The following is a 26,949-nucleotide window of genomic DNA, read 5'->3' on the forward strand; positions in this document are numbered from 1 at the left end:
GATATCACAGCTATGCAGATTGCAGCAAAGTGAAACTGAAGACAATATTAGCCGTGAACATATTGAAGAATGCTTGGAATTGAGATGATTTCGTCGTTTCGTAACAAAATAGGAGTTTAACGCTACAGTGCAGGTTACTCAGTTCTGAGATAATTAAATAATTTTGTTACACGCATAGCTGGTGCGGTCAGATAGTACAGATTGCTGCAAACTATTTTCGTGTCATAACTACACGCTACTGTGATCTTTTCAGGGTATTCTCGTGCCAACTTTTTTATCTCATAATTCGACGAGCAGCATCGGAAAGTTGGTATCTATTTGCGTCACAATGTATGTTGTACAATGGAGAGAATGAAATGAAAGCCGTGGAGGAGTTTTCTTTAATCTTCGAACACTTCCTTGACAAGTGTTCACAAAATAACTTCGGAATTGCGAATGTGACCTCTATTCGCAAATACTGTTAACTTTTAGAAATCTGGTGATGTTTTCGTTGTAAATATTTGCTTAATTGCCATGGAGATAATTTTGACCCCTTATCAAAATTGAAAATTAAGCTTGTGAACTTCATAAAGTGTCTGTCTGCCGAGCTTTAATAAAATATTAAAACTCTTTGCAGCGGAAAGGCGTTTCCTGTCCTGTCAAAATGTTAGTCTCTTTCGTTTTATGTAAGCTTTGGAAACCACAAAATAATAATAATAATAATAATCATAATCATAATAATCATAATAATACAGGAAATCAGTACGGAAGAATTTCCTCTCTGCTTTTTGACCGTAACGTACAACTTTTAAAATATCACTGATTAGGTATTTGGTTGTAGGAAAATAAATAAATTCCTTTCAGGGGAAAGTTTTTTACTTGGCGACAGGGTTTTTCCTCAGCTTCCAAGGGTTGGTAAAGAAAAACAGAATTACAGTCAACTCTCACTTTTTCCAACCCGCCCAGAACCAACTCGCCCGATTCAAACTCGCCCGATACCAACTCGCCCGTTGTTTTGAGATAGGGTGTTGTAGATTCCATGTACGCTAACCCGATGGCCCGAGGCCAGCTATTTTCATGTCATGCCAGGCCAGTAACTCGTGAAAGACGGTCCTGCTCTTCCTAAAGAAGTGAGCCAGTACGCAGTAACTATCCCTATACGTAAAGAAGCCGAACGAAATTTATTCTTTCAAGAGATTTGCAAAACGTGAAATTCGCAAATAAAAAGTTTTCCGTGTTGGCACATAAGCTTATTTCAAGCCGCACCTGTGGTTCTCTATGTTAGAAATATTTGTTGTTAGAAATAAAACGTTTTATGCGTACCAGTTGCTGCGAAAACGAGCCCTGCCACTCTTTGACATGTTCTTCCACTCCAATGACCAAGCTACCCGAGTGGCAAAGGCTACGGATTCGCAGCAAGCGTACCAGTAGCTCTGCATGGCAGGGCTGTGTGTTTACCGGTGTTATACGGCCTCCGTATAACGCCGGTAAACACACAGCCCTGCCATGCAGAGCTAGCGTACCAGATACTCATAAAATTGCAAAATAATATCGGGCGAGTTGGTATCGGGCGAGTTGGCATCGGGCGAGTTGGAGTCGGGCGAGTTGGTATCGGGCGAGTTGGAATCGGGCGAGGTGGTTCTGGGCGGGTTGGAAAAAGTGCGAGTTGACTGGTACCCCGTAAAACAAGATTCTTTTACAAGGTAAAGCGAAAAAATCTTGTAGATTATATTGGCAATGTCTACTCAGCATGCGCAATGAACTATGCAAATTGTACGACCTGCTCCGTCACAGAACGGAGATAATGTCTGAGCTCGGAGGGAGGTCAGCGGATACTTATGGGGGATGATGTATTGGTCGCTCACTGAGTAGCGCTCTCCTGATGAAAGCTTATAACATGTAATTTTGAGATGACTTTTCCATCTCTCCCTTGTGAAGTGTTTTCGATCTTGTAATTCTTTTGCTTTGTATTTCTTTTTATGCCAATGTCACGTATGTGTACATGACTGAATAAATAAATAAATATTTGATTTAAAGTCTGGTGCCGTTCTATTGACATAAATGAAAAGAAGGATGTCTTTCATCTACCTTCTGTTTTACGTGTATTCACAGTGTGAACGTTTGAGGACTGGGACATTGTCATGACTTCGATCATCGAAATTTCAAATCGAAAATGTCAAAACAAGTGTTTTAGAATATGATATATCAAGAATCACGACATCAGAAGGGGTGGACGCAATTTGTCATGGATTCAGGTGTCTAGAATAGGTAAGCATACCCTGCTAGCATGCATGCTACACCCATCAGGATTGGTCCCAAAATTGTCTAAATATTGTATGAAGTAATACAGTATAGCTTATACGAATCACTGTAATAAGTCAAAGCCGGGAATGCTGTCGCTAGTCATTTCAGTGACCGAGGTGCAAATATCATTTTACAATTTGTCCTACTTTGAAAAGCATAGCCTACTGTTCAGAATTTGTAAATTTAAAGATGCAATATTTTTTTATTTAGTCAAGACTTCAAGTCTAAAATATTAGTGTCACTAACACGAATTTCAATCTGTCACTCCACTTTCAGCTCTACTGTCAAATTGAAATTTCAGAAATTTGGTTCAAATCGTGATGAAATATGCACTATTATATTTCTTGGCAACTTTTGCTGTTTTAGTTTTAGTTTTTTGTTTAGTAAAAAATCAGTTTACAAATACCCCGAGTCAGATTACTTTGAAATTTAGTATACAGGTTCTTGTAGATAATGTAGGTGAGATTACTTTTAATTGTGATGAGGTATGCAACATCATATTTAGAGAATTTTGCTGCGTTTGGTTAAAGAAATCTGGTCAGAATCAGCTCGTTGCCTGAAAATATGGTAGACAGATTCAATGGGATGATATTAGTCGGATAAGGATATATATTTTCGGGCCCATCTTTGCCAGTTTTGGTAAAGAAAAACATTTTTCAGAGTTTGCTGGTCCACTTTCTTTTAAATTTGGTTTACAAGTTTCTGATGTGAGTCAAATTTGTTGAAATTAAGACAGAATTAGCGGTATTGTATTTGGGGCAATTTTTGCCAATTTTGGTAAAATCGATCTTTGAAAATCTGCAAATCTTGAAATTTAACAAACGGGTTTATATAGGTGACCAATGTCAGAGTTGTAAACCTCTGAAGTCATTCATTTCGAACTATGTAAAGCCTGCTAGCTGAAAGTGATAGATTTCAAACAGAATCCGCATCTGTTGAAATTAATATTTAAATCATTTCATAAATCATATAAATGAATAATCAAATAGATAATGTATCAATAATTTGATTGATTATGTGCCGTTTGTTGTAATGATCCATGATCAGTCTAATGGCCGTCGATCGGCACAAAATAGATCGAACTCTAAGAATTCAATTTTATACCAGATTGGTAGAATTAATTAGTCTATATCTGATTCGTCGGTGATTGATCATTTGATGAACTTTAGCTTTTTTACAAGACATTGTTTAATTGCTTGTTTCCAACACGAAGTGTCCAGTGTGCCCTACCGACGTAGATATAATTCATATAGTCGATATGTAGAGCCATACCCTAATGAGGTTCGTCACCAAACGCTTGATCGGACTGGTCTAGCATCTCGACCTCGTCTCTTGGCGTCCGTCCATACCCCGAAGGCAGACAGATGAAGTCGAAATCAGTCGAGATGCCAGACTGAGACTCGACCACATCGCTGTCTGTTTGCCATCTGGTCTGTGCATACTGAAAGCTGTTATCTTGTCATCTGACAAGAAATCGATGCCTTAATTAGCATACAGACACGCCTTTGAGAGAGCCTCAACCTTTCAGATTTGGAAAATTTTGGCACTATATGGTTTATCCTTGAATTAGTACTGCATCAAACGAAGTGTGGTAAGTAACAACGGAAGAAGAACTGGATTTTGATTTTATTAACTCATGGAAACTATCATGGTGTATCATTTCTGGTGGATTATGTATGTGTCAACGTAGTACCACCGTCTATTGCTTAGAAATTTATGTGTAGGATTATCGATAAAAAGTCCAGATAGGCAAAGCTCGTTGATGATGGCACCCTTGATGTTTGATCACTCCCAGCATGACACGATAGCCACGCTTGTTGTCAGTACTTTAAAAATGCCTATGCCATTTTTCTTTCATTTTTTTAACAAGGCATCTTCGTTGTAAAAAATATTGACAAATAGCAGATCCGAAAACATACCCTTCTTCACAATATATTCGTTATATAATTACTGAATTGCAACTGCGTTTCTAAAGCTACAGGTACCTCGTGCTTCCAGAAACACTTCGTTTGCAAAACAAAACGCTCCTTCGATCGACTTCAAGGACTGGACAAATTGAAAAGCACTCTTTTCCAAGAAAATGAGAATACATATATCGGCACCTGCTTACTTGATTGTGCCGGTCATCTTGCACGCTATAGTTATTTCATGTCAGTGTATACGTCTTTGGACCAAACCGAGCTCCAATACGCCCTTTGAAATGCGAGGAACAGAGTGAAGAATTTATCTGCCGCAAGTCCCTGTATTTGATTATGTTAAATTTTCTTGGAAAGAGCATGGGAATCTCGTTTGGATGGAGTATCCTCAGGAAAGTAAGGCAGGAGCTCGTCATGAACCAGATCAACCCACCACCTTTAGGAGAGAGAAACAATTATAATTATGAAGTAGCTCTTTGAACAGACGTAAGGGAGCCGTCATTATTTAGGGCCGGGTGAGGGGAATTTCATCGGAAACTCTGGAATTTCGAGTATAGTAACACCCCCCCCCCCCCGCCGACCATGATGGATTTTAATAACCCCCTCTCCAACTCAGACATTTTGACTGACCCCCCCTATCCACTTAGGAAAGTTAAATACCAATACATGTATTTGTATAATTTACAAAAATACAGCAATACTAAAGACCTTTCAATCCTGATATACCCTGCTAGATTATCATCGGTTATCTCATGATGGTTGAAAAAGGTGAAACCAACAAAATGAAATTCAGAGTCAAAACAAAATATAGATATAAAAGCTCACGCTATAACCAGTATGCAACCATGTAGTATTGTTTACTTTGGATAGGTATCGTGACAGGGTTTTCACTAGGATATCTGACAGGGCAGAATTTGAAAGTACAGGGGGAGAACACGCGGGAGGCCGAGGGAGAAAGTGTCAGTGGGGGTTGTTCCCTCTCTTGCTTGGAAAATTTTGAGAAATTGATATGTGCAATGGTATAGTTAGATGCAATCTGAGGGGTGTTTTCAATTTGTATTTCTATTAAGTAAACATCCCAGGGGGAGTTTCCCGCTCTCGCATTGAAAATTTTGAGAAATTGATTATATGCAATTGTGCAATCTGAGAGGTGTTTCAATTCATTTTGCACCAAAAATATTGCGTCCTTCTTTCTCCAACTTTTTGAGCAACCCCCCCTTCTAGCTTTCAAATTTTTGGGTGAAGTGAACCCCCAGATTACTCCAACCGTACCCCTAGGCCGTAATTAATGATTGCTCCCTAATATCCGTATCCGAGATGGCCATTAAGGCGGTTGCCTTTTCTGTTTCTGCCGTAAACGATATGTCGGAAACCGTGCAGGGTGTCATATGATTTTACAGCAATGCAGTCGTCGGAGCTGCGCTAAGAGGTCGTATGGGACCCATATGACCAATGTCAACACTGTATCCACGGTACGATGGTGATTGATAAAAGTTAAAACATATCTATCATAATCTCCATCGTATAATTTAAATGTTGCAGCTATGACGATGAGGTGCAGCTAGATATCGTGCACGAAATACATTGTTTGTAAACAGGAAACTTGCAGAGGCGCGGCGCAGTGTCGACGACGGTTTTCCTTCAAGGATCGACATCTTACCAATTCAAACGTAGTGTGCACCCAATCGCCGTCGTTCGCATCGTCAAGCTATTTTCTTATGTGTCACAAAGTTTCATACCAGATTTCATGCATTTTCCTAGAGCTTTTATAAAATACTTCACCATTTTTGTTTCAACAGACCCGTTGAATAACGAGAGGCTAACGAAAATATCAATGATGAAAAACACGATTGCCCTAAAAATATTATTCATATTCAAGCTTATAGCTTTAGTCTATATCGGGATAGTCATTCTTCGGTATACAAGTAAGTGTTTCTATACAGTTTCTATACATTATTGTTGTTACAATAACTGTGCACTGCTGTTTGTCACTGTATGCATGTGAAGTCGAATTAGTGAGGAATTCTTGCATTTATTTCTGGAATTGTGAGTTCGTTACTACATACAAATATTTAGGTAGGCCTACTATCTTAGACAATAAGCTCAATTTTAAAGCACACATTGATTACATCAACTCAAAATGTCAGTCCAGGATTTATTGCCTTCAGAAGCTCAGATCACTCAGTGTCAATTCTGCAATCTTAAAAAAGTTTTATCATTGTTTTATCGAATACGTGTTAACATTTTCATTTTTAGGCTGGTTTGGAGGTTTAGGTTTGTGTGGCAAAAGCATTCTAGGTAGAATTGTGAATATATCTAGCAAGATTGTTGATGGGCGACAGTTAAATCTCAATGACCTATATATCCGACGCATGAAATAGAAGGCAAAAGAGATTTTAAATGATCAAAATCACGTCTTAAGTAGATTTTATGAGAACCTGCCATCAGGCCATCGTTTACGGTTTCCAAAGTGTAGAGCTGTGAGAACGAAGCTGAGTTTTATTCCGAATTCAATTTCAATTTTAAACAAGTCAAATTACGGCCATGTCCAGTCTCAGTTCTATACCTTTGTGTGCAAGTGTATTGTGTGTTGTGTATTTTGGTGTTAGAACCACATGTAAATTTCTCTAGAGGAGATAATAAAGTTTTTCTGAATCTGAAATCTGAATCAAATTCTGTCATACAATTATTCAAAGCTGCCCAAAACCCTTATTTTTCGAGATCGACTGCACTGCCTGCTAGCTAACATAGCAAGCTAATTCATCATTGCACTTTCTTCTTCTATCTAGGTAATAATTCTTCCCCAAGAACCGAAAAAATAGTGGTTACTGATGTTAATTGTTGTACAACAAACTATGGAAGAAACGTCACAGGTGTGAATGCCATAGAAGCGAGAACACCATCCAGCACGAAACACGCTGTTGAAGAAAAAGTAAGTAATTTTGATGTAGGGAGTGCAGAGGACGCATATCAATTTCATTGACATTGACTTTCAAATAAAGGAACAAAGACGATAGGCTGCCCATAACAAACATTAACATTGAGTAACGTGGCCTAGATCGACAAAGCATGCAAGTAACTCAAATTGTTGACACGCTCGACATTGTACTAGTAACATAATTGTGTATCATGTGCTCACAGACCATACCAATTTTGCCGTTCTCGTTTTTCTGATACAAAACTTTGAAATATCTCTCAACCAAGGAACGTCATTGCGACTAAGAGTCAACACAAACGAAAGTTAAAGGACGTTATACATACAAAAGAGGCGTGGTCTCATGTTCGTTTTTTTTCGGCAACAAAAGTAAGGTCTAAAATACTTTCCCGGATACCAAACACATTAGGCGTGCCCTAGAAATAGTTTCATTTACTCACAGTCCCTCCACAAAAGGAACCGTGGGTTACTCCGTCAATTAAATCGACTTTTTATCCATTGTCTGTTGCAAAATGACAAATTCAGGCTTCATGACAGCTGACGTCTTGGCCTCGGCAATAGCAAAGATTGAAAATGACAATACTGTATATTCCATTTGTCTGAATGTTTGAAACGTTACTGGTCGTTTTATTTTCTTGAAAATACAACAATGATAGTTGAAAGAGTACATTCATTTCGACGAATAATCTTGACAATGTGTAACAATAGAGGTACCCTCAGCAAATATCGCGTAACTAAAAATTTGTCATTGTTGATGTAAATAAACGTTGAATAACCAGAAATTCTGATACGAATTGGATTTTTCCGACAGATCGAGAAAAGAGAAATGCTTTACGAGAGCAGGCGACGTTTGGTGGAACGGTCTTGTCATCAACTTGGACACACATTCAAGACGGAGAGAAATTTTGGTCGCATACTAGTCGATAGAAGTCACAAGGTCATGTACTGCCAAGTGCCTAAAGTAGGGTGTTCAAATTGGCTACGTGTATTCTTAAAATTGACTGGTGATTATTCACCAGAAGAATACATACCATGGAGTGAAGTCGCCTATATTGAACGGTATTACAAAAGACTAAGTCAGTACAGAGGAAAAGAATTTGAAGAAATGACAAGGCCTGGGAACTACACAAAGTTCATGGTCGTTCGACATCCCTTTTCTCGTCTTCTATCGGCTTTTTTGAATAAGTTTGTTCATCGAACTAGTCAGCAGCTATTATTAGAGATGATGGAAAAGATTCATAATGTTACAGGATCGACAGCTCAAGAGATTAACTTCCACGACTTCGTACAGTATTTGATCATGACAGATGAGAAATCAGAGACTTGGAATAATCACTATAGGCCAATGTATCATCTATGTTCGCCTTGCGACATTGACTATGACATAATTGGTCACTTAGAGACAATTAATGAAGATGCACAATACATTATAAAAACAATTGGCTCAGATCTTGATTACCCTAGCCGTGATCAATCAGCAACAAACAGTTCTAACTCTGACAAAATGATAGAATACTTTGGTAAACTAAGCAAATATCAAATCATACAACTTTATCGAATTTATCAGATGGATTTCGCTCTGTTTGGCTACTCTGTTCCCGATTACATGAACGTTACCATATCGTAGTGCCTATCTCAGGGTATGCCTTCCATCGTACCATGATTCGTATTAAATTACTGATTTGGACATTCATACAATTATTTTGATGTTCAGAAAAGACATTTTTGAGAGATAACCACAGTACAACTGCAAATCTGTAAACCTGTTAAAGAGAACACTTCCACTAAATTTAAATTCACGTTACATTTGATCTGCATAGTAGCCGATTCGATTCTTGCTAACTCAGGTCTTCTTGCTAACTCAGGCCTGCACGGTATCTTGACTTGTTCTTGCCGATTTTGAATATCATAAATGTCCTGTTGTGGCACTTATTATTCCATTAGGCCTAGATGCAAGACATTTACTCACGTTCCACATAAGGATCATGATTTTCATCAGCATTTTAGTATTCGAGATGTATTATCATATAGGGAACTTAGTATTAGCTGGTTGTTGTCATTGTTGCTAATGCTGTTTACTAACAAAATCGAAGACTACTTTTTGGTTGGTATTGTTCATATTCGTGTTTCAATTGTTGTCATTGCAAATACAGGTAAATAAACATCGTATTTATTGACTTAACTGCAAGGACCATGGAGACACCGAGTACATTGCCATACTTTGGCGGTCAATCCGGTACACCCGAAATAACTAAAATGCAACTTTTAAGTTCAATACGAAGGCGTGCAAAATTCGGCTCTATACTCGAGTACCTCAACGTATTGACGATTTAAAGGGAAACAATCGTCGGAACTGCGCCTGTGCAAGTTTCTTGTTTACAAACAATTTATTTCGTGCGCGATATCTAGATGCACCTCATCATCATAGATACAACATTTAAATGATACGATGTAGATTACGACAGACATGTTTTAACTTTCATCAATCACCATCGTACCTTGGATACAGTGTTTACATTGGTCGTATGGGTCCCATACGACCTTTGAGTGCAGTTCCGACGACTGTATCCTTTTAAACTCAATAGAAGACAAAGGTTTGCAACGTGTCGTAGGTATACTCACACACCAAAAAAATTGGTGTACGCCTATCCATGCCCCTTTGAACTTTGTATCTTTGACATCCAAAGTGCATACAGTAGTTTTGATTTTCTTGCAAATACAGTTTGACATTTTCAGAAAACAATGTTGTTTGATATTTTCACAAGGTGAACAGGCATATTCCAGTGTTTGCTTGATTCCAGTCAACTCATTTTACGAAAGTCACTGTCGGAAAATACAACCTATTTATGCATGATGCGGAGCGTATGCTGCGATACAGGCCTATGTGAATGAATAAAAAAATCCTGCCTTAGTCATACTTACTTTCAATTATCAAGAAGAGTATTACCTGGTCGATACCGTACATTTTTACTGAACAGGTGTTTTATTTTGATGTTTTGCCATTTTCATAAATATCCATGAGTCTCGGAACATCGACTGGTTGCTGTCTTCACCAGGAAGGTCGACATCAAGTTTTCAAATTCGCGTCTATACGCCTAAAACCGAATTGCATAAATTCCAAAGATTACGTCCGGCGACGAATTTATAAGCTCCTCTCACAATACTCTGCATAAAGGGGCTGAACGGCTCTAACTCACTTTTGTCCTACACTCACAGAGTTACTCTGTATGTAGGCCAATTTACATTACAATTGTGTGTTGAGGAACTGTCGTAGAACTTTCAGCTGACTCAATTGAACCCTGTTTTACCCCTGATAATTCTCATAATCATCTCGACCCTTGTTCGGTAAAAAAAGTACTGAAAATAAGCTTACACTCATTGTATTGTCTGTCCACCGTCACCGTCCGTCCACCCACGGAGGGACGGTGATCTGTCTCTTGTTTGACTGAGAAGTACAAAGTTACTGAAGCCAGATGCCATGCACGACAAAAAACAGACTCAAAACAAACAAACGAACAAACGAAAAACCCCACCCAACCAAAACAATAACGACAACAAACCAATCAATCGAAACGAAAACCAATAAAACTGCTAAACAGGCAAACTTGAGTCAAATTTTACTAAATACTTTAGCAACTTTTAAATTTGTTCTCTTTGTAAAGTTTGTTTTCTACAAAGTACTGTAGGTATAGGCCTATACTACACTCAGTGTGACAGTTTTCGGACGACCTGAGTTTTCGGACATTTAATGACATGCTGTTCGTTGTACTCATTTGCTCCGTACTGATAGCCTTTTACAAGTCATGTGACAGCATATTAATTCAAGTGACGCTGCTGTCCCGTTTTGGAATTATTTTATTTTCGGTAGAAGCTATTTTTGGCGCTACAAACTTGGCGAAGTTAGCCACACCGTACGATACAAGGTGTCGAACACAACAAAAGAGACAGCCCCTGTCCGATATCTAAGCGCCATACACATCGAAATATAGTTGCGTCGTCCATGGATTAAACGTAACTAATTTATTACATATTTTCACAAAAAGTTTTCTATACACATCGAAATTGAAAATCGGGGTTTTGAAGCTTCAAAATATCAATATTTAGCCCCTGCAATCCTACAATCATATTTCAAATACGACGTCTGATTACTGCGATAGCAGTCGGTCCGATTACTACGCACTCATCATGGGGTCATAAATTTGACAACTTTTGCCCTCTAAATACCATTTCCTTCGTGTTAACAGTTTGAGGATAAACACAGAGGATAAACACAAAGTTTCGAAAGATATGATAATAAGATTCTGTGGTGCTCGTCATTTACGAAGCGGCTCTGGGCGAAATTCACCACTCTGTCCGAAAACTGTCACACTGAGTGTATATACATCAACATCACATCATCATCAGTCGTTGCACAGTTACGTGTGGTTCCATAGGGGGTCGCCTACGTGTCCGTCCCCGGGGGTGGGTAGGTGTTTTGTTGTATTGCTAATAAAGGTTTAGGCCTATTCTTGACCGCGGACATCCGGAAACTTGCGGTTTTTCACGTCATTTTTGCGTCACACTGCCGTGAGAACAAAAAATTGAAGAGTGGATTTTTCAACCTTTACACCAGTATTCAAAGTTTCAACATTATGTCAATGATAAACACTAAGTTCTGTCCTTTATCACGTAATTTCTGCATTGTTCATTGTCCTGTATAGTCAAATCCCAATTCACCTTACTCGCGTGCGTGAGGTGAAAGTGATGTCACTCCGCGGTCAAGAATTCCACCAAACTTTGGTGTTTGGGTATTGCACTGCCCTTGACTTCTTGCGTAAACGTTTTATCAGCGTGCTGCATCTATTATCTGACCAGTTTGATTGCCGAATTCGCCATGCAAGCAAGGTATTAATTTAGTCTATTATCTGATGAGTTTGAGAGCCTAGTAAGCAGGGTAAAACACTAATCTGTGGACACTGTCACCAGATTATCACCGGATTAACTTTGACAAAGTCAACAATGAGCGCACCAGCAAGTTATAACTGAAGCCTTCTGTTATACCTTGCTGGTGCGTTCGTCGTTGACTTTGTCAAAGTTAATCGTCAAAGTTAATCCGGTGATAATCTGGTGACAACGTCCACAGAGTAATTATCCGTGCTTACTTAGGCAAATTAGGCACTCAAACAATAGACCCTCGAGAAAAAACGTTTTTACCCGAGGGTCTATGCTCAAACTCATCAGATAGGCCTAATAGACTAAATTACTACCTTGCTTGCTTGGCGAATTTAGGCAATCAAACTAGTCAGATAATCAGCATGCTGATAAAACATTTATTTTACGCAAGATTGTCAAGGGCAGTGCAAGCCGCAAACACCAAAGTTTGGTAGAATAAACCTTTAGGCCTATTAGCAATACAACAAACATCTACCCACCCCTGGGGACCGACACGTAGGCGACCCCCTATGGTGGTTTGATACATAGCAGCCGACGCACAGGCGTTCTGTCGTTGTGTTACACGGTTATTCAATGAGAACTGAAATATATTCCACGTGAGTCATTTCCCCCTACGGCATATTGCATTTTTCACAACATACAACTTGCGACAGTAACCAATTTAATGATAATATTACGAAGTTGAAGCCCGCTTTGTATAGAACCACACGTAACTGTGTGCTGGACTAAAGGACAGACTTGGACGTAGTCCATGATGTTCAAATAGATGTCTTCACATCGCATACATCATCCATCCTGTACACCAGTACGCGCGCACCCGGAGTATGTCATGTGGTTGCAAGCCTGTCACACAAGTACCAGTAGGACGTACGCCCTCTATGGTCAACTCTCTCGTCCGAACATGTTATGCAGAGTTGCTTTGAACTTACAAGTATTACTGGTGAGACGTCGCGTGTTTTGCCTGAAAAATGTCAATAATTTTTCTGTTTTGGTAGAGCAATGGGGTGTGAATTTATTAGAATCTTTTTTTTCTCTGATGGTGAAACAAAACAGGAACAACAGTGACAGGCAGGATCATGTTTTACTTTCCAAGATTTTATTCATTTCAACAATTCAAGATTACAACAAGTAACAACACAATTTTACATAATCAAAGTTTCTAAGGTTGACAAAGGATGAAGAGTGAATAAAATTAACGTTTTCCTGTGGTAAAAATCTTACTTAGGGAGTCGTCATTATTTACGACCTGGGGGAAGTCTGGGGAATTTCATGGTATTCTGAAATTTCGAGTAAACCTCCTGCCAACCCCAATGCATTTGAGTAACCCAGTCTCTAACACAGAAATTTTGACTGATCCCTCCCTCCCCCTCCCCCCACTTAGACCAGTTAAATACCAAGACATGTATTTGTAACATTTACAAAACTACAGCAATAGTACAGACCTTTCATATCCTGCTAGAATATCATGGGTTACCTCATGACAGTTGAAAAAGATGAAACCAGCAAAAGGAAATTCAAAGTCACAATAAAATGTAGATACAAAAGCTCATGCTGTAACCACTATCCAACCATATAATATTGTTTACCATACAGTATTGTTTACTTTGGATGGGTATCATGACAAGGTTTTCACTAAGATATCTGACAGGGCAGAATTTGAAAGTACAGGAGAACAGTCAGGAGGCCGGGGGGGGGGGGGGGGGGGGCAGTGTCAGAGGAGTTGTACCCTCTCGTGTTGAAAATTTGAGAGATTGATGTGTACAATAATGCAGTCTGGTGCAATATGAGAGATGTTATCAATTTGTGTAAAACTGTTAGAACACCCTACAGGGGAAAAGTGTGAGAGGCGTGTCCCCTCTGCCACGTCGGAAATTTTGAGAAATTAATGAGTTCAATGATGCAGTCTGGTGCAATATTAGGTGTTTTCTATTTGTTTTTACTAAGTAAAACTGTTAGAACACCCCAGGGGGAGAGGAAGTGACAGGGGGTCGCATTAAGAATTTTGAGAAATTGATGAAATGGTACAATCTGAGAGGTATTTCAATTCATTTTGTACCAAAAATTGAGCAACCCCCTTCTTTCTCTCCAATTTTGAACAACCCCCTTGTAGCTTTCAATTTTTTGAGTGACTACCCTCACATTCCTCTGACCCCTCAGGCCCTTATGTTAAATTACACTAAAAGACCCATAAAAATATTCTTGATGGCCTTAGAACTAAATTTGTGAACAACATGTACAGTAAAAGTGGTCAACTTTGATGCAGTCTTGCTGATGCATTTTTATGGGGCTTGAACTCACAATATCTACAATACTAATTCGCCTAGCTTAGCAGTCAGTTAAAACCCTTACGAATAGGCATTTCAACTAGCAGCGGCCTGGTGGCTCATGTAGCTGTACTGTGATAATATTCAAGATAATCCATAGGATAGCTAGGTGTGTGCCTCAATCAGGCAAACAACAATTAGCAATAAAAGCAATAATAATAAACAATAATAATAAATATCAATTTCTGCAAGTCATTTAAAGGCAAGGGCACAGTATTGCTCCTATCTGACAAACAAAAAGAGGTATTCCTTTTTCCACTTATTCACTCAAAATGCTATTGTGTTTGCAAAGAGTTTGAACTTTCAATTTTCATAGGCAGAATTCCGTTTTAACACCCACTTTTCAATTTTGTAGATCAACAGTAAAAATTTGATGGTCCTTGCTTGAAATGTTAAGATTTACTCAGAGTTAAGATATACACAGATGAGCCAAGAATACAATGTGCAATATACACACCAAATAACCTGGTGATAAACTGGTGAGAAGGAAACTTACAACAGCTCAATTAACTTTCAAATGTTGGACGTCAGAGAAAAATTGAAAGATTTCAATAACTTCCTAGTTGTATGAGTAGTATGTGTAACATTAAATGTGAAAACTTCTCGGTTTCAGATAAAAATGAGCAATTATATTTTGACAATTACTGCAAGCAAGATATATTGTAAGTCAACATTGTCTACTGCAAGTTCAAAGTTGTAATCAAAAGCAGGCAACCACTGGTAATTGGTCGATGATAACTGATAAATTCGAACCTTGGAAAGAGTAAATATATGCAGTGTACTGATCAAAACAATATGGTGTCAGAGGGATAGGTCGTCAACATTAATATCGTTGTTTATTCTGTTTGTGTGGTGAAGTGACCTGATATTATCATTCATCACTCATCTTATTCAAACTACACATGATTTCACTCGGCTGCCTTCATCTTTGTGAAGATTTACTTAATTAAGTGATACCATGACAGGTTTTTTTGTTTATGTAACAAAATGATTGGAACTGATACAAATAAACTGGAGTCTGTTTTAATGGTATGGTGCATCTTGCCATATGCCTTCTTGTGGATAGAAATCCCTTATCGGTGTATGGGGTTTCCTCAATGAAATATTTGCTATAGTTGATCCACTACATAAACATAGCCTCACAACTTTTATATAGATCATATTTCACTACAAATTGGCACCAAATAAAACTACATTATTTTCAGTGTCTTCAAAATTGATTTACAAGGTATTCAGGGTTTGAATAGGTCATTCAAGCTTGCAGACTAATATATTGGCTCCAAAAATAAAAATCATGGGTTCCCTCAGTTTGAAAAATGATTTGGCTTAGGTAGTCTCCAGGGATTTTTATAAGAAAATGCAAAGCTATCAGATAAACACCAATTAGACAAAAGCACTTTTTGACCAAAATTGACAAAAATTGCTCCAAAATACAAAATTTTGCATTTTCTCACTGTATAAAAATAACTGACTTAAGTCATCCTAAGGACCTGTACATTAAATATCAAAAAGTCTGACAAGGAGTTTTGAAGAAAAAATAGATCTACAATGACAAAAATAATCTCAAAAATACAAAGTTGCATATCTTGGCACGATTTTACAAAATCTTATTGCTGTCATCCTATGGGACATGTATAATCAATATTAATGTGTCTGACCAGAACTTTTGAATGATATTTTTGGTTAAATATGACAATAATTGCCTTAAATTTAAGTTTAAAATATTTCATAACAATATGGACAAATGTCAATAAGGTTATCCCTGCAAAACAGTATATTTAGATTTCTGTGGCAATACTAGAGTTTATTTGCTTCTTCAAGCATACCATTCTTTTCCTTGACATAAGGTAAACTTCAGCCTCCTCCAACAACACAATTGTGATGTAATCTACAACAAACCTGAGTGAGAAAAATAGAAATATAGATATACTATTAATACATTTTTGTATATTTCTCTCACCCATGAAAACCTGTGGTAGATAATGTCATAAAATGTATGATATCATGATAGGGCTAGCCCATAAACTTGTGCACAGTAACATTGGAAATGTAATTCAATAGAATGTAATAGTTCAATAATTATATGAGTTCTGTGTGCAATAAAAAATATTTGTTAAAATACTCTTATTTAGCACTGGTGTTGATGACCTCCACTGCTTATGCATGTGGCTCCTTGTTGAGTCTGATTACCCAGTATACTGTGCACCAGGATGCTGATGTTTAAAACAAGTCCTTACGGCTGCTTTCCAATACCAGTGCAATCACACATACAAGTGCTATGCTGAAAAGCTAAATATTGATTTTTAGCAATCTTTTTGTAGTAAAATAACAACTTACAGTGGGCAAATATAAATAATGAAAAAAATATCAAAAGTAAGCATTACAGGCCCTCTATAAATTTTTGAGAGTTGTAATACCCGGTATAATAACTTACACAATTATCCCCAAACCATTCACAGGATACAGCTCAAGTTGTAACTACAAAATGGTACACCAATGTGAGAAGCAACATATGAACATAATACCCTACTTACATTGACGTTTCTTTCACATTCCTCTTCCAAAACAAACTTCTTACCATCTGTTGTTAAGGCAGTGTCATAGCATTCAAAGATACTGTCAAAACAAACAAAAATCCATTATTATATCAGAATGAATAGACACTGTTCACAGACGTTTCATATTAAAAATTAGTCTTTTTTTAATACTCTCTGTTTTCAACAGACATGCCATAAACCTTCAAAAGACACAGTTTATGTTTTACTTTGCATATAAAAAATGATATCAGTCTTGCAATGGTTGTATATAAGTGGAGCTGACAACAGTTGCCCTACATGGGCAGTGACACATATGATTTGAATAAAATATCACTTTTAACATGGTCGTCATTTCCTTCTTTTGGCAGGTTACATCTGAACATATTTTACAGTACATGATCCTCATACAAATTTAAATGCATCTTATTCAAAATGTAAGAACTTTATTGCCAATCAAAAAAGGTTTTGTTTAACAACATTTAAAAAAAAGTAATGTGAAAATTTAAGAAAGTTTGACCCAGTCAGTATGGAGTTAAATTGTTTGAAAATCTTGAAATTGGAAGAATAGTGAAGCCAGGAAATTGGGTGATTTGCAAACATTAGCAAAAATTAACACTTCTTCCTTCATCAAGCAACCTACGACTGCTTGACAACCTTGAAGATAAACCCAAATAATAATATTTTAATCTTGGGTTAACAATTTCATTAATTTACATGAATGTCCACAAAAAAGTGATTTTGGTGCAAAATACCCTGTGTTGGGTGCAGCGCCCCCTAATTAGCAAGTTTTATACCACTGCAAAGTCTCTGTGCAACCAGGTGACACATACTGACTCGGCATGATCTAACAGCAGATTCCTGCATAAAATTTTGATTTGAAAACTTGAATCACTTTTTAATAGCACAAAAAGAGAAGAAAAGAAACGTAGATGACAAAGCCTTATAAGGGAAAGAGAGCTGTACCACATGACTCCGTGCAACCAGATGACACATTGTGACTCAGCATACTCCTAAAGCAGACGATTGCATAAAATTTTGATTTTGAATCACTTTGTAATAGTATAAAAAGAGCAAAACAAATGAGAAAACTTAGAAGTCAAAGCCTTAGCACACTAAGAGAGATGCACCAGAGTGTCCGTGCAACCAGATGACACATTGTGACTCAACATAGGAAAAATGCAGATTCTGCAAAAATATTTGATTAGACAACTTAAGTAAGTTGGCGATAGCATAGAAAGATGAAAACCACTGAGAAAACTTAGAAGTCACAGTCATAGCACACTGAGAGAGATGCGCCTGAGTGTCCATGCAACCAGGTGACACCTGGTGACTCAGCATATGAAAAATGCAGTTTCTGCAAAAAGTGTTGATTAGACAACTTAAATCAGTTAGTGATAGCATAAAAAGATGAAAACTAATGAAAAAACTTAGAAGTCACAGCCTTAGCACAGTAAGAGAGATGCACCAGAGTGTCCGTGCAACCAGGTGACACATTGTGACTCAGCATACGAAAAATGCAGTTCCTTGAAAAACTTTACATTAGACAACTTAAATCAATTAGTGATAGCATAGAAAGATGTTACCAATGAGAAAACTTAGAAGTAACAGCCATAGCACACTAAGAGTTATGCGCCGGAGTGTCCATGCAACCAGGTGACACATTGTGACTCAGTATACAAAAAATAGTGACAATATCACTGTTCGCTCCCATATAGTTATCAAAACAAGTCAACAATTGTATGAAACATGGACATACATATACAGACAGACTGACATACACAGACTGGCACAGAGTGATGACATTGACCCCAAGTGTGCCTTGGCCCATGGAGAGTGACAAAGATATAACAAACAGCTGAATGTAATGATAAAATAGTTAAGTATAGGCCTATACAGGCACTGAGAATGAATATGTTACAGCAATTTGATTAGTTTCTTTTCCTTTTCTACTCCTGTGATAATCTTTAAGACAATCAATCTGCAAGGCAGTTTATGTATTGACAAATATGTTATCTTTTACAAGCACACAGCAAACTGTTCTTGATTTTTCATTTACAATATTTGACATAGACTGAAATACATAACATGCAACCAAAGTTTACACTTTGCCCATACACCAGATACATGGAGAAATTTCAACATACAATCATCAACTCAGAAACCCAACAGGGAAAAGTAAACATTGTTTTCTTCCAGAACAGCTGGTGCATCCACATCTGGAACAACCTACAAACTTAACCAATTACACAAGGATGATGACACAAGAGATAAAGTTAAACTGTGGTGAACTTGACTATTCCTTTCAAATCCTTACCTAACTTGACATCTTAAACTAAAATACACTGCATGGTAAATTGCGCACAAAAATACATTGGGGTGGACCATTTGATAAGGGACGGTGTCTGGAAGATCAATGAGGTACATTATCTTTTTTATCCGATCCATTGTACATTCTTTTTCCCCCACTCTCCCACCTTTTCTTTCTGTGAAACCTTCTCTGGCTGTATTTCTTATTGGCATTTGTTTGGAATTTTTTCAAAATCTGCCAGGATTTTTTACCACATTTCAACACCAAATACAGTTTACCATATCAAATGCTTACTAAATCACCACATTATATACTCTTAGTTCCAGTAGGTATAAAATTACCAAAAAAATCCTAAAAATACAAAATGAAAGATATCCCAGTAAGACTGACAGTTTCTCAAAGTTGCCCCAAAAATTCAAAATTCCGGATTTCAACCTAATTTCAATATATCTTATTAACAAAAACCCTAAGAACCGGTTTACTGAATATCAAAGCAATCAGACAGGTAAATTTTGAGAAACAGATTTTTTGACCAAAAATGAGAAAAATTGCCCCCCCCCCCAAAATACAAAATTGCAGATTTCATCCTAATTTTAAATATATCTAATTAACACAAACCCTAGGAATCTGTACACTAAATATCAAAGCTACCATATCAGAAGTTTTAGGTGAAAAATTTTTTGACCAAAAAAGGCAAAAATTGCCCCCAAAATAAAAAAAAATTGCCAGTTTCAACATATCTTCAATACATTATATTGAGATTAATCTTAGATACCTGTATACCAAATATCAAAGTAATCAAATCAGTAGTTTTTGGATAAAAAAAAAATTATCAAAAATTGGGAAAATTGCCCCAAAATTACAAATATGACAATATCAATACAATTTGTACAAGCATGACTGAGGTCATCCTGAGGAACATGAGTATTAAGTTTCATAGCAATCAGACGAGCGATTTCAGAGAACAAGATTTTTTGACTAAAAACGGAAAAAATACCCTAAAAATACAAACATACGAATTTCTTCCCAATTTTTGCACATATAATTAAGAATACCTAAAGAAATCTGCATACCAAGTTTCAACCAAATCTGACCAATGCTTACTGAGTTTTAGCCATTTGCAGGATTTTTCCTTTTTTTCCCCCTCATTTGCATATTTTTGGCAATGACATGTTCATTTGAACAAATTCACATCTCCACCCCTAGGTGCACCTGTACACCAAATACTAAGTCAGTAGGTGCTACGGTTTAGGAGTTTTTGATGAGGACGGACATACATACATACATACATACATACGTACATACATACATACATACAGACGACATTTTTCCACCTTATAAGAATACCTCCCATTTGCATATATACATATGCATATATGGGAGCTAAAAATGCAGTTGCTGCAAAAAATTTAGATTAGACAACTTAAATCAATTAGTGATAGCATAGAAAGATGAAAACCAATGAGAAAACTTAGAAGTAACAGCCATAGCTCACTAAGAGAGATGCAACAGAGTGTCCGTGCAACCAGGTGACACATTGTGACTCAGCATGCTCCAAATGCAGATTCTGCAAAAAGTTTTGATTAGACAAATTAAATCAGTTTGTGATAGCATAGAAAGTTGAAAACCAATAGATACACAGGAATTATACAGGATACATATGAATTAATTTATAAAAGCTTATACAGCAGAACACATTGGCAATAAAGACGAACATATTTAGCTGCCTGCCTCCACAAGGTACTGAGGATTTTATGTGGGCCTTAATGTGTCTTTTCTGCCTCCACTTATATTTTGTGGGACTGAACATCCTCACTGGGCACAGCTTGCATGACATCAGCTCATCTTTCCCACAGTTTATAATGCTTTGAGCATTTGCGATTGTTGTTACTGAAGCATGCATCCTAATTCCTATCAAGAGAAAAGTGATAATATAAAACAAGGCCAACCACCTTAATGTTTGTAAATAAGTAGACTTTGATGTGTTTCAAGACATCTCTTTGACTCTTTTGACACAACTGTGAAACATCTGGCGAATTTAAGAGACACGTACGATAACAATCATTGCTCTTAACGATTGTAGAAGAGTGTATACTGCTGTGTGTCACACCTCTAAGGTTAAAGTGATCAGGCATTTTGTCTTACCTATGGTCCTTCGAACTGGTTTGTTTTTAAATTGAAAAAGTCAAACCTCCATTGGTTTCGATATGGATAAAAAATGTTGCTAAGAGATTTGCTATTGATATTTAGCAGTGCCATGAATACAAAAGCAAGCACAGTAGCTTTGTACGGCTTTGGACCATAACAATCAAACACTAAAGTGCTGAATTTGTCGAGGTCGATCATGATGACTGATGTATGTAGACTCAGTCAGAGGCGGACTGTCGTGTTGACCTGGTTTCGTCTGACCTCTGAATTTTAAAGACCTCTGAATTTTAAAACCGCCTGCATGCTAACACCAGAGACATATGAGAAATCGTATCCTTGTGTTACAAGCCTACGATCAAGAATCGAACAGACTACTATACTTGTACTCACTTGCTTCGAAATGACACAATTGAAAACGTAACCAGAGCAGCACGAGGTATCAAGAATATTGCAAGGAATTACCCATGCTTGGACTTTCAACTCTGACCTTTGACATCGAAACATAACCAAATATGGGTGTGTCATAGCCAGCAACCACATGACATATTTGCAACCAGATGACAGGACTCCCTAACGCGCGTACTCCCGCTATCCATCCATTGCCCGACAAGGTCGAATATTCCAGGGTCAGCTGGAGTTCACGATGTGACCTCGTGACGTAATCTTTCCCATAATTCCGTACAAAAGATGGACGATATCTATTTTCGTGCCGCATTCCCACTACGTATCGCAAATCAAGGCTGACTTCATCGTTTTCTCCAGTTTTGTATGGTTTTATTTCTCCAAAGACTACATATATAGAGTGAAACGAGAAAGCGAAGATAGATTTACCGCTGGATGAAGTAGAACATTTGTAAGTAATATACACGCACAAAAAATACACCATTTGCGGCTAAGCTCAACTCAGTCACTTATCGCCGTATCGGTACGGTATGTTTGGAGTGACCCTGGTTAGATTAACGAATGGATGGTACGAGAAAAGGGGCAAGATTGAAGAAATTAGGGCCTATGCTAAGCTGTAGTGTAGCTAAATAGGGGAAATGTTAGTATTATTCTGAATTTCGCTGATGAAGACACCCTCAGTCAGGTGTTGACTAATATAAAGGACGATGTGGTCCACTGCGGTGTTTATATTACAGGTGTGCCCCAAATCTACGTAGTCCATCGACGAGACTCCAAAAGCAATGTACAGGGTCTCCCACTGGGTCTATGCTGCCTTTAGTCTTTGCAACAGGCTTGAGGTTAGGACCGGCTTCAACTACGTAATATTATCAATAAATTGGTTACTGTCGCAAGTTGTATGTTATGAATTATGAAACATAAAAAATAAATGCAATATGCCGTAGAGGGAAATGACTCACGTGGAATATATTTCAGTTCTCAGTTCTCATTGAATAACCATGTAACACAACGACAAGAGTTAATATACTGTAGTTGTTGACACAGTGTTTTGCATCAATTATGGAGTGTTAGGACTAGAGATAAAATTACATGTATAACAACGTTCCTAGGAGACTTTCTCAGTCAATTCTATCAAATTATCATGGCCACCACAATTCCTCCCCTGTCCACATTCCTCACTCTGGCTGAACAACAAAACAGTTGTCTGTTTTGTTAGGTTATGTACGTATCCCAACTAACTTTATTCAGTGAAAAGTAAGTTTCAATAATTTTTGAATAAATAAATATGCATGCAATTGGAAGACTTACAACTGTATCTAAAGTGCATCTCAAGGTAATACTGTTGTGATACGTAATGAGATGTAGGCTATGGCTTGTAATGTAAAAAGGAGACTATATGTCAAAAGCTTGAAATGAATGTTGTGCCAATATTCACCATATTAAGTTTACAGGGTGAAAATGGAAGAATTTACATCATAAAATGTGTAAAGACTGTCTTGTATTCATTATGAAACCAGAGCAAACATTGAAGTAAGGCAAAGACAAATCATGTTGCAAAAGTACCAGTTTATCAGCATGTTACATTTGTTATTTTATCTTTGTGACTTTGCTATAATTACTGAAATGATGGAAATATTGTCTTTCAAAGAGGACAAAGTGCTCTGTTACATTTCTAGAATTCATGATTTTTTTTTTCATTGCCATATGAAAATTCAGTCATCGCTCATTTGCTAACACTGTAATAGAGAGAATATTCAGGAAATGTTAATTTGTTGTCCTTTTTGTGATTGTAGGAAAGTAAATAAATTTAAAGATGGCTCTAAAAAGCTGGATGACAAATGACAATATTGATCATAAAGAAAATGGAGCTGTTTATTCATCCCTGTGAGTGACTCCACTCGGTAAATAAAATATTGTGGAAGAAGAAATATGGATGTATTCAATGGTGGCATTATTCCTCCTCCCCCTGATCATATTCCACCACCACCGCCATCAGAGCCACCACCTCCGCCGCCATACAAGCTAACAGCAGTGCCATTGCAGGCCAATGGACAAAAGTCATCAGAGGCAGATGGACATTCCACTACAGAATCGCCAAGAGAAAGTACAGACACTGTTTATGTGAGAGTAGCAGTAACTGAACAGAACTTACAGGTACATGTAGTGCATATTTTGGGTGATTTCTCTGTCTTTTCATCTTAACATTTTGTCTTTCTAAAAACATCAGTGAAATGTATTTAAATCCTTTTCACTATTTGGCCAACTGAAGTAAATCTGAAGATTGTCAGTTTTAATTTATGTGAATGCTATTGTTAGAAGATGAAGCTTTCCAAGCCCTTTTGCCAAACAGAATGAATGTATGCACAGGGATAGAATCTGAGCTCAATGGTAGATGCCAAAACCGGAAGGACATTACAACATGACTAACAATCACACCTTTGTTTATTTTCTGATACCATTTAATGTGGCCCCCAGTTGGCCTTTTAGCTAGCCACTGTGAAATATTTTAAAGTATCAGAGCCATTCTTAAGATATATCTGGACAGTTTGCTGTTTGAACTTTCCACAAGGACAACATGCTTTCACAGAGTGCTATCAGCAGTCCTTCTTACATCAGTCCAGGCAGATTGCCAGACTAATGTGCACATTGAACATGTTGAAAATAATACATTCTGGTCATTACATGAACAAACTAAGTCATCCTGCTTTTAGTCATTTTCACCTGCAAAGTTTTCACATCTGTAGATCACATGGTATCAGGAGATGACACTTGCCTTTGGGAGATGTAGAATCAAATCCAATCCAGATCAATTTACTATCTAGGGTCAATACCTTTTGTTCAAATTGACACCAGGGGATTCGCTACATGGTCTTCAAAAAAGTTGAATACAAATGAATGCCAATGTTGTAAAATTCTTCACAGAAAATTTACTTTCCCTTATAGTGTATTTTTGTTAATATTTCAAGGTAATTGGTTCAGGTCCTTATTTAACTAAGAAACTTCAGACCATGTATCCAAACCTTCCCCAATGAAATGTATTAATTTAACTGTAATGCTTCATCATTAAAATTACAGTGAAATAAAAATTTACAACATATTTTTCCTAGCTTAAACATTACCAACTTTTCCAAGGATTTGGATAATAATCCAAATCCTCTTCACTTTTTTCGTAATGAAAGGATCAGAGACATGAGACTTTGGGGCTCACATTCCAAACTATTGTAGAGATAGCTTTACTTCATTCACTCAACATTGCTAAATTCATATGATAATGTATACATGTAATTTTGAATAACACACCTCTCCCATCTATTCATGTTTAATCGTCGGTAAAATTGAATTTGCTAGAGTTCCTATTATTTTAGGTGTCCATGATATCCAGCAGCAATTGTGAAACAGTATTTATAAATGGTGATCTACATTGTTAACCATTTTGCACATAATAATAATAATATTTGATATTGTTCTATATTAATTTGATATCTTTAATCATGTTCTCAATTGGTAAATTACAATTGAGAATTATAATCTTTATTGCTTCACTGTTTATTGTACTGTGAACAAACCAAAATTGATTGAGAAAATAATTTTCCAAAATCGAATATAATCTATGAAACTGTCAATCTTTCATTTATATTTTATTGGCAAATTTCCAAATTTCATCATTCTTTAAATTAGAGGAACCTTGCATTCAATGTAATACAGTTAAACTTCATTAATATCAATATAGAATGAAAGAAAAACCAGCAACAAGAGAGAAACATTACAGAAAAAAACAAAAGTGAATTCTCCAAAGACCTGGATCATCCTCTGACAAAGACCAAGTGAAACTGTCAATCAACTCCATGCTACATGTACAGTACATGTAGTTCTAGAAAAGAAAATGTTTACATTAGCATGCCTGGTACCGGACCAAAACTTAATTGAACAGTACTCAAAATCTGTGTGTTGCCACAAAAATTTTGTCATTATTTCAACCATAGACACTTTTCCAAATGGAGGATCTATGTTTCAACAAATCTCAAACAGGTCATCCTGAGGGAATTGTTGATCAAACATGAACCTTTTCAGTCCTAAGGTTTCAGAGAAGTGTTGAGTTGATAAATGTCAACTGATAAGCTCTAGGCTCTGATAGTGTAGCAAAATATAGGAAGTATACAAACAAATATTGTCATTGCTACCTGATATTGTTCTATATTAATACTTGTTTGCATGTTAACTTCCTGTTCAAGAAGGAATGTTCAAATATCAATTCTATTGAGTAAACATTTAGTAACAGAGAAGACTGTTCATAATCAAAGCTGTCCTGTGAGGAAGTTCATGCCTTGAAATTGAAAGGTTGCTAAACCTTCCCGTAAGAGAACTGTAAACCTTTCCCTTTTGATATCAAGAATAAAAACAGGTGTCACCATGCAAAGTTTGGTATTAGAGAAACAAACTACCTTAACTTCACTGATATTTGAAATTCAAAGTAGCTGTTATCCTTCATGTTAACTCTGTGGGGAAAATTAAATTTTCATGAAAATTTTATTTTACTTCACAAGTTACTTTATTCACTTCTTGAATTTATTCACTTCTTGAATTTCAAAATGTGACCCCTCAAGTGGTAGACAAGAAAAGGTATTGAAAAGTTTTAAAGTCCCAATATCTGTCCCTGAGATAAATTCTATGTTCATGACACGCCTATATCCTGATAGAGAGGTGGTTTGATGAGACAGGTGTCATGTGATTATCACATGACACCACTCATACAATTTATCTACATACAGTATATGAAAGTTGGTATTTAAATTAAGATGTGGTCTCAACTGTGGATCCATGCAATGGCTACACAATACTGAACAAATATGTGTGAATAGTCAACAAATTGACATACCAATATACTCATCATTTCATGAAATCAACGTACAACTGGATTAAGTGGCATGTTAATTTTACACTTATTTCATATCTCCTGAATGTAGTCATCTTTAGAATCAATAGCTGATGCCATGGCCTTGCTTTCATGAAAATTTGTCGACTGAGATACAGCGAAAATGGAGTCAGCATGGACTCTCTCTTGTGCCGCGTGACAAAATAAATGCAGCCACATATTTTTTTTTACTGACAAAATACCAAGACAATGTAGCAAATGTCAAGAAATCTTTTTCAAGATGCGCTGGCG

The 26,949-nt window shown here is 37.0% G+C and overlaps 2 protein-coding genes and 1 long non-coding RNA gene across 4 annotated transcripts in view; 2 read left to right on the forward strand and 1 right to left on the reverse strand.

Annotated features, from left to right (window-relative positions):
- Positions 1-3,734: 3,734 nt before the first annotated feature.
- On the forward strand, positions 3,735-9,316 carry LOC139146704 (carbohydrate sulfotransferase 11-like). Its single transcript, XM_070717776.1, has 4 exons — positions 3,735-3,874; positions 5,999-6,124; positions 6,989-7,131; positions 7,946-9,316. The coding sequence occupies exons 2-4, from the start codon at positions 6,034-6,036 to the stop codon at positions 8,759-8,761; spliced, it is 1,050 nt and encodes a 349-aa protein (XP_070573877.1). The 5' UTR covers positions 3,735-3,874; positions 5,999-6,033; the 3' UTR covers positions 8,762-9,316.
- A 5,000-nt stretch (positions 9,317-14,316) lies between these two features.
- Positions 14,317-22,005, reverse strand: LOC139151295 (uncharacterized). 2 transcript variants are annotated; one of them, XR_011556392.1, is made up of 4 exons: positions 21,774-21,910; positions 20,967-21,146; positions 16,925-17,006; positions 14,317-16,289 (listed from the first exon to the last, which is right to left on the reverse strand). It is a non-coding gene; the product is annotated as an uncharacterized lncRNA (long non-coding RNA). The 2 variants fall into 2 exon arrangements; XR_011556399.1 differs by lacking the exon at positions 20,967-21,146 and having other exon boundaries at positions 21,774-22,005.
- Positions 22,006-22,041: 36 nt separating this feature from the next.
- Positions 22,042-26,949, forward strand: part of LOC139151060 (SH3 and multiple ankyrin repeat domains protein 2-like) — a 42,496-nt gene continuing 37,588 nt past the window's right edge. Inside the window, exons 1-2 of the mRNA XM_070723589.1 lie at positions 22,042-22,236; positions 23,579-23,939. Coding sequence (XP_070579690.1) covers positions 23,715-23,939 — 225 coding nt within the window. The 5' untranslated portion in view covers positions 22,042-22,236; positions 23,579-23,714. The remainder of the gene's footprint in view (positions 22,237-23,578; positions 23,940-26,949) is intronic.

Source organism: Ptychodera flava, chromosome 2 (assembly GCF_041260155.1).
Source record: "Ptychodera flava strain L36383 chromosome 2, AS_Pfla_20210202, whole genome shotgun sequence".
Lineage (NCBI taxonomy): Eukaryota > Metazoa > Hemichordata > Enteropneusta > Ptychoderidae > Ptychodera > Ptychodera flava.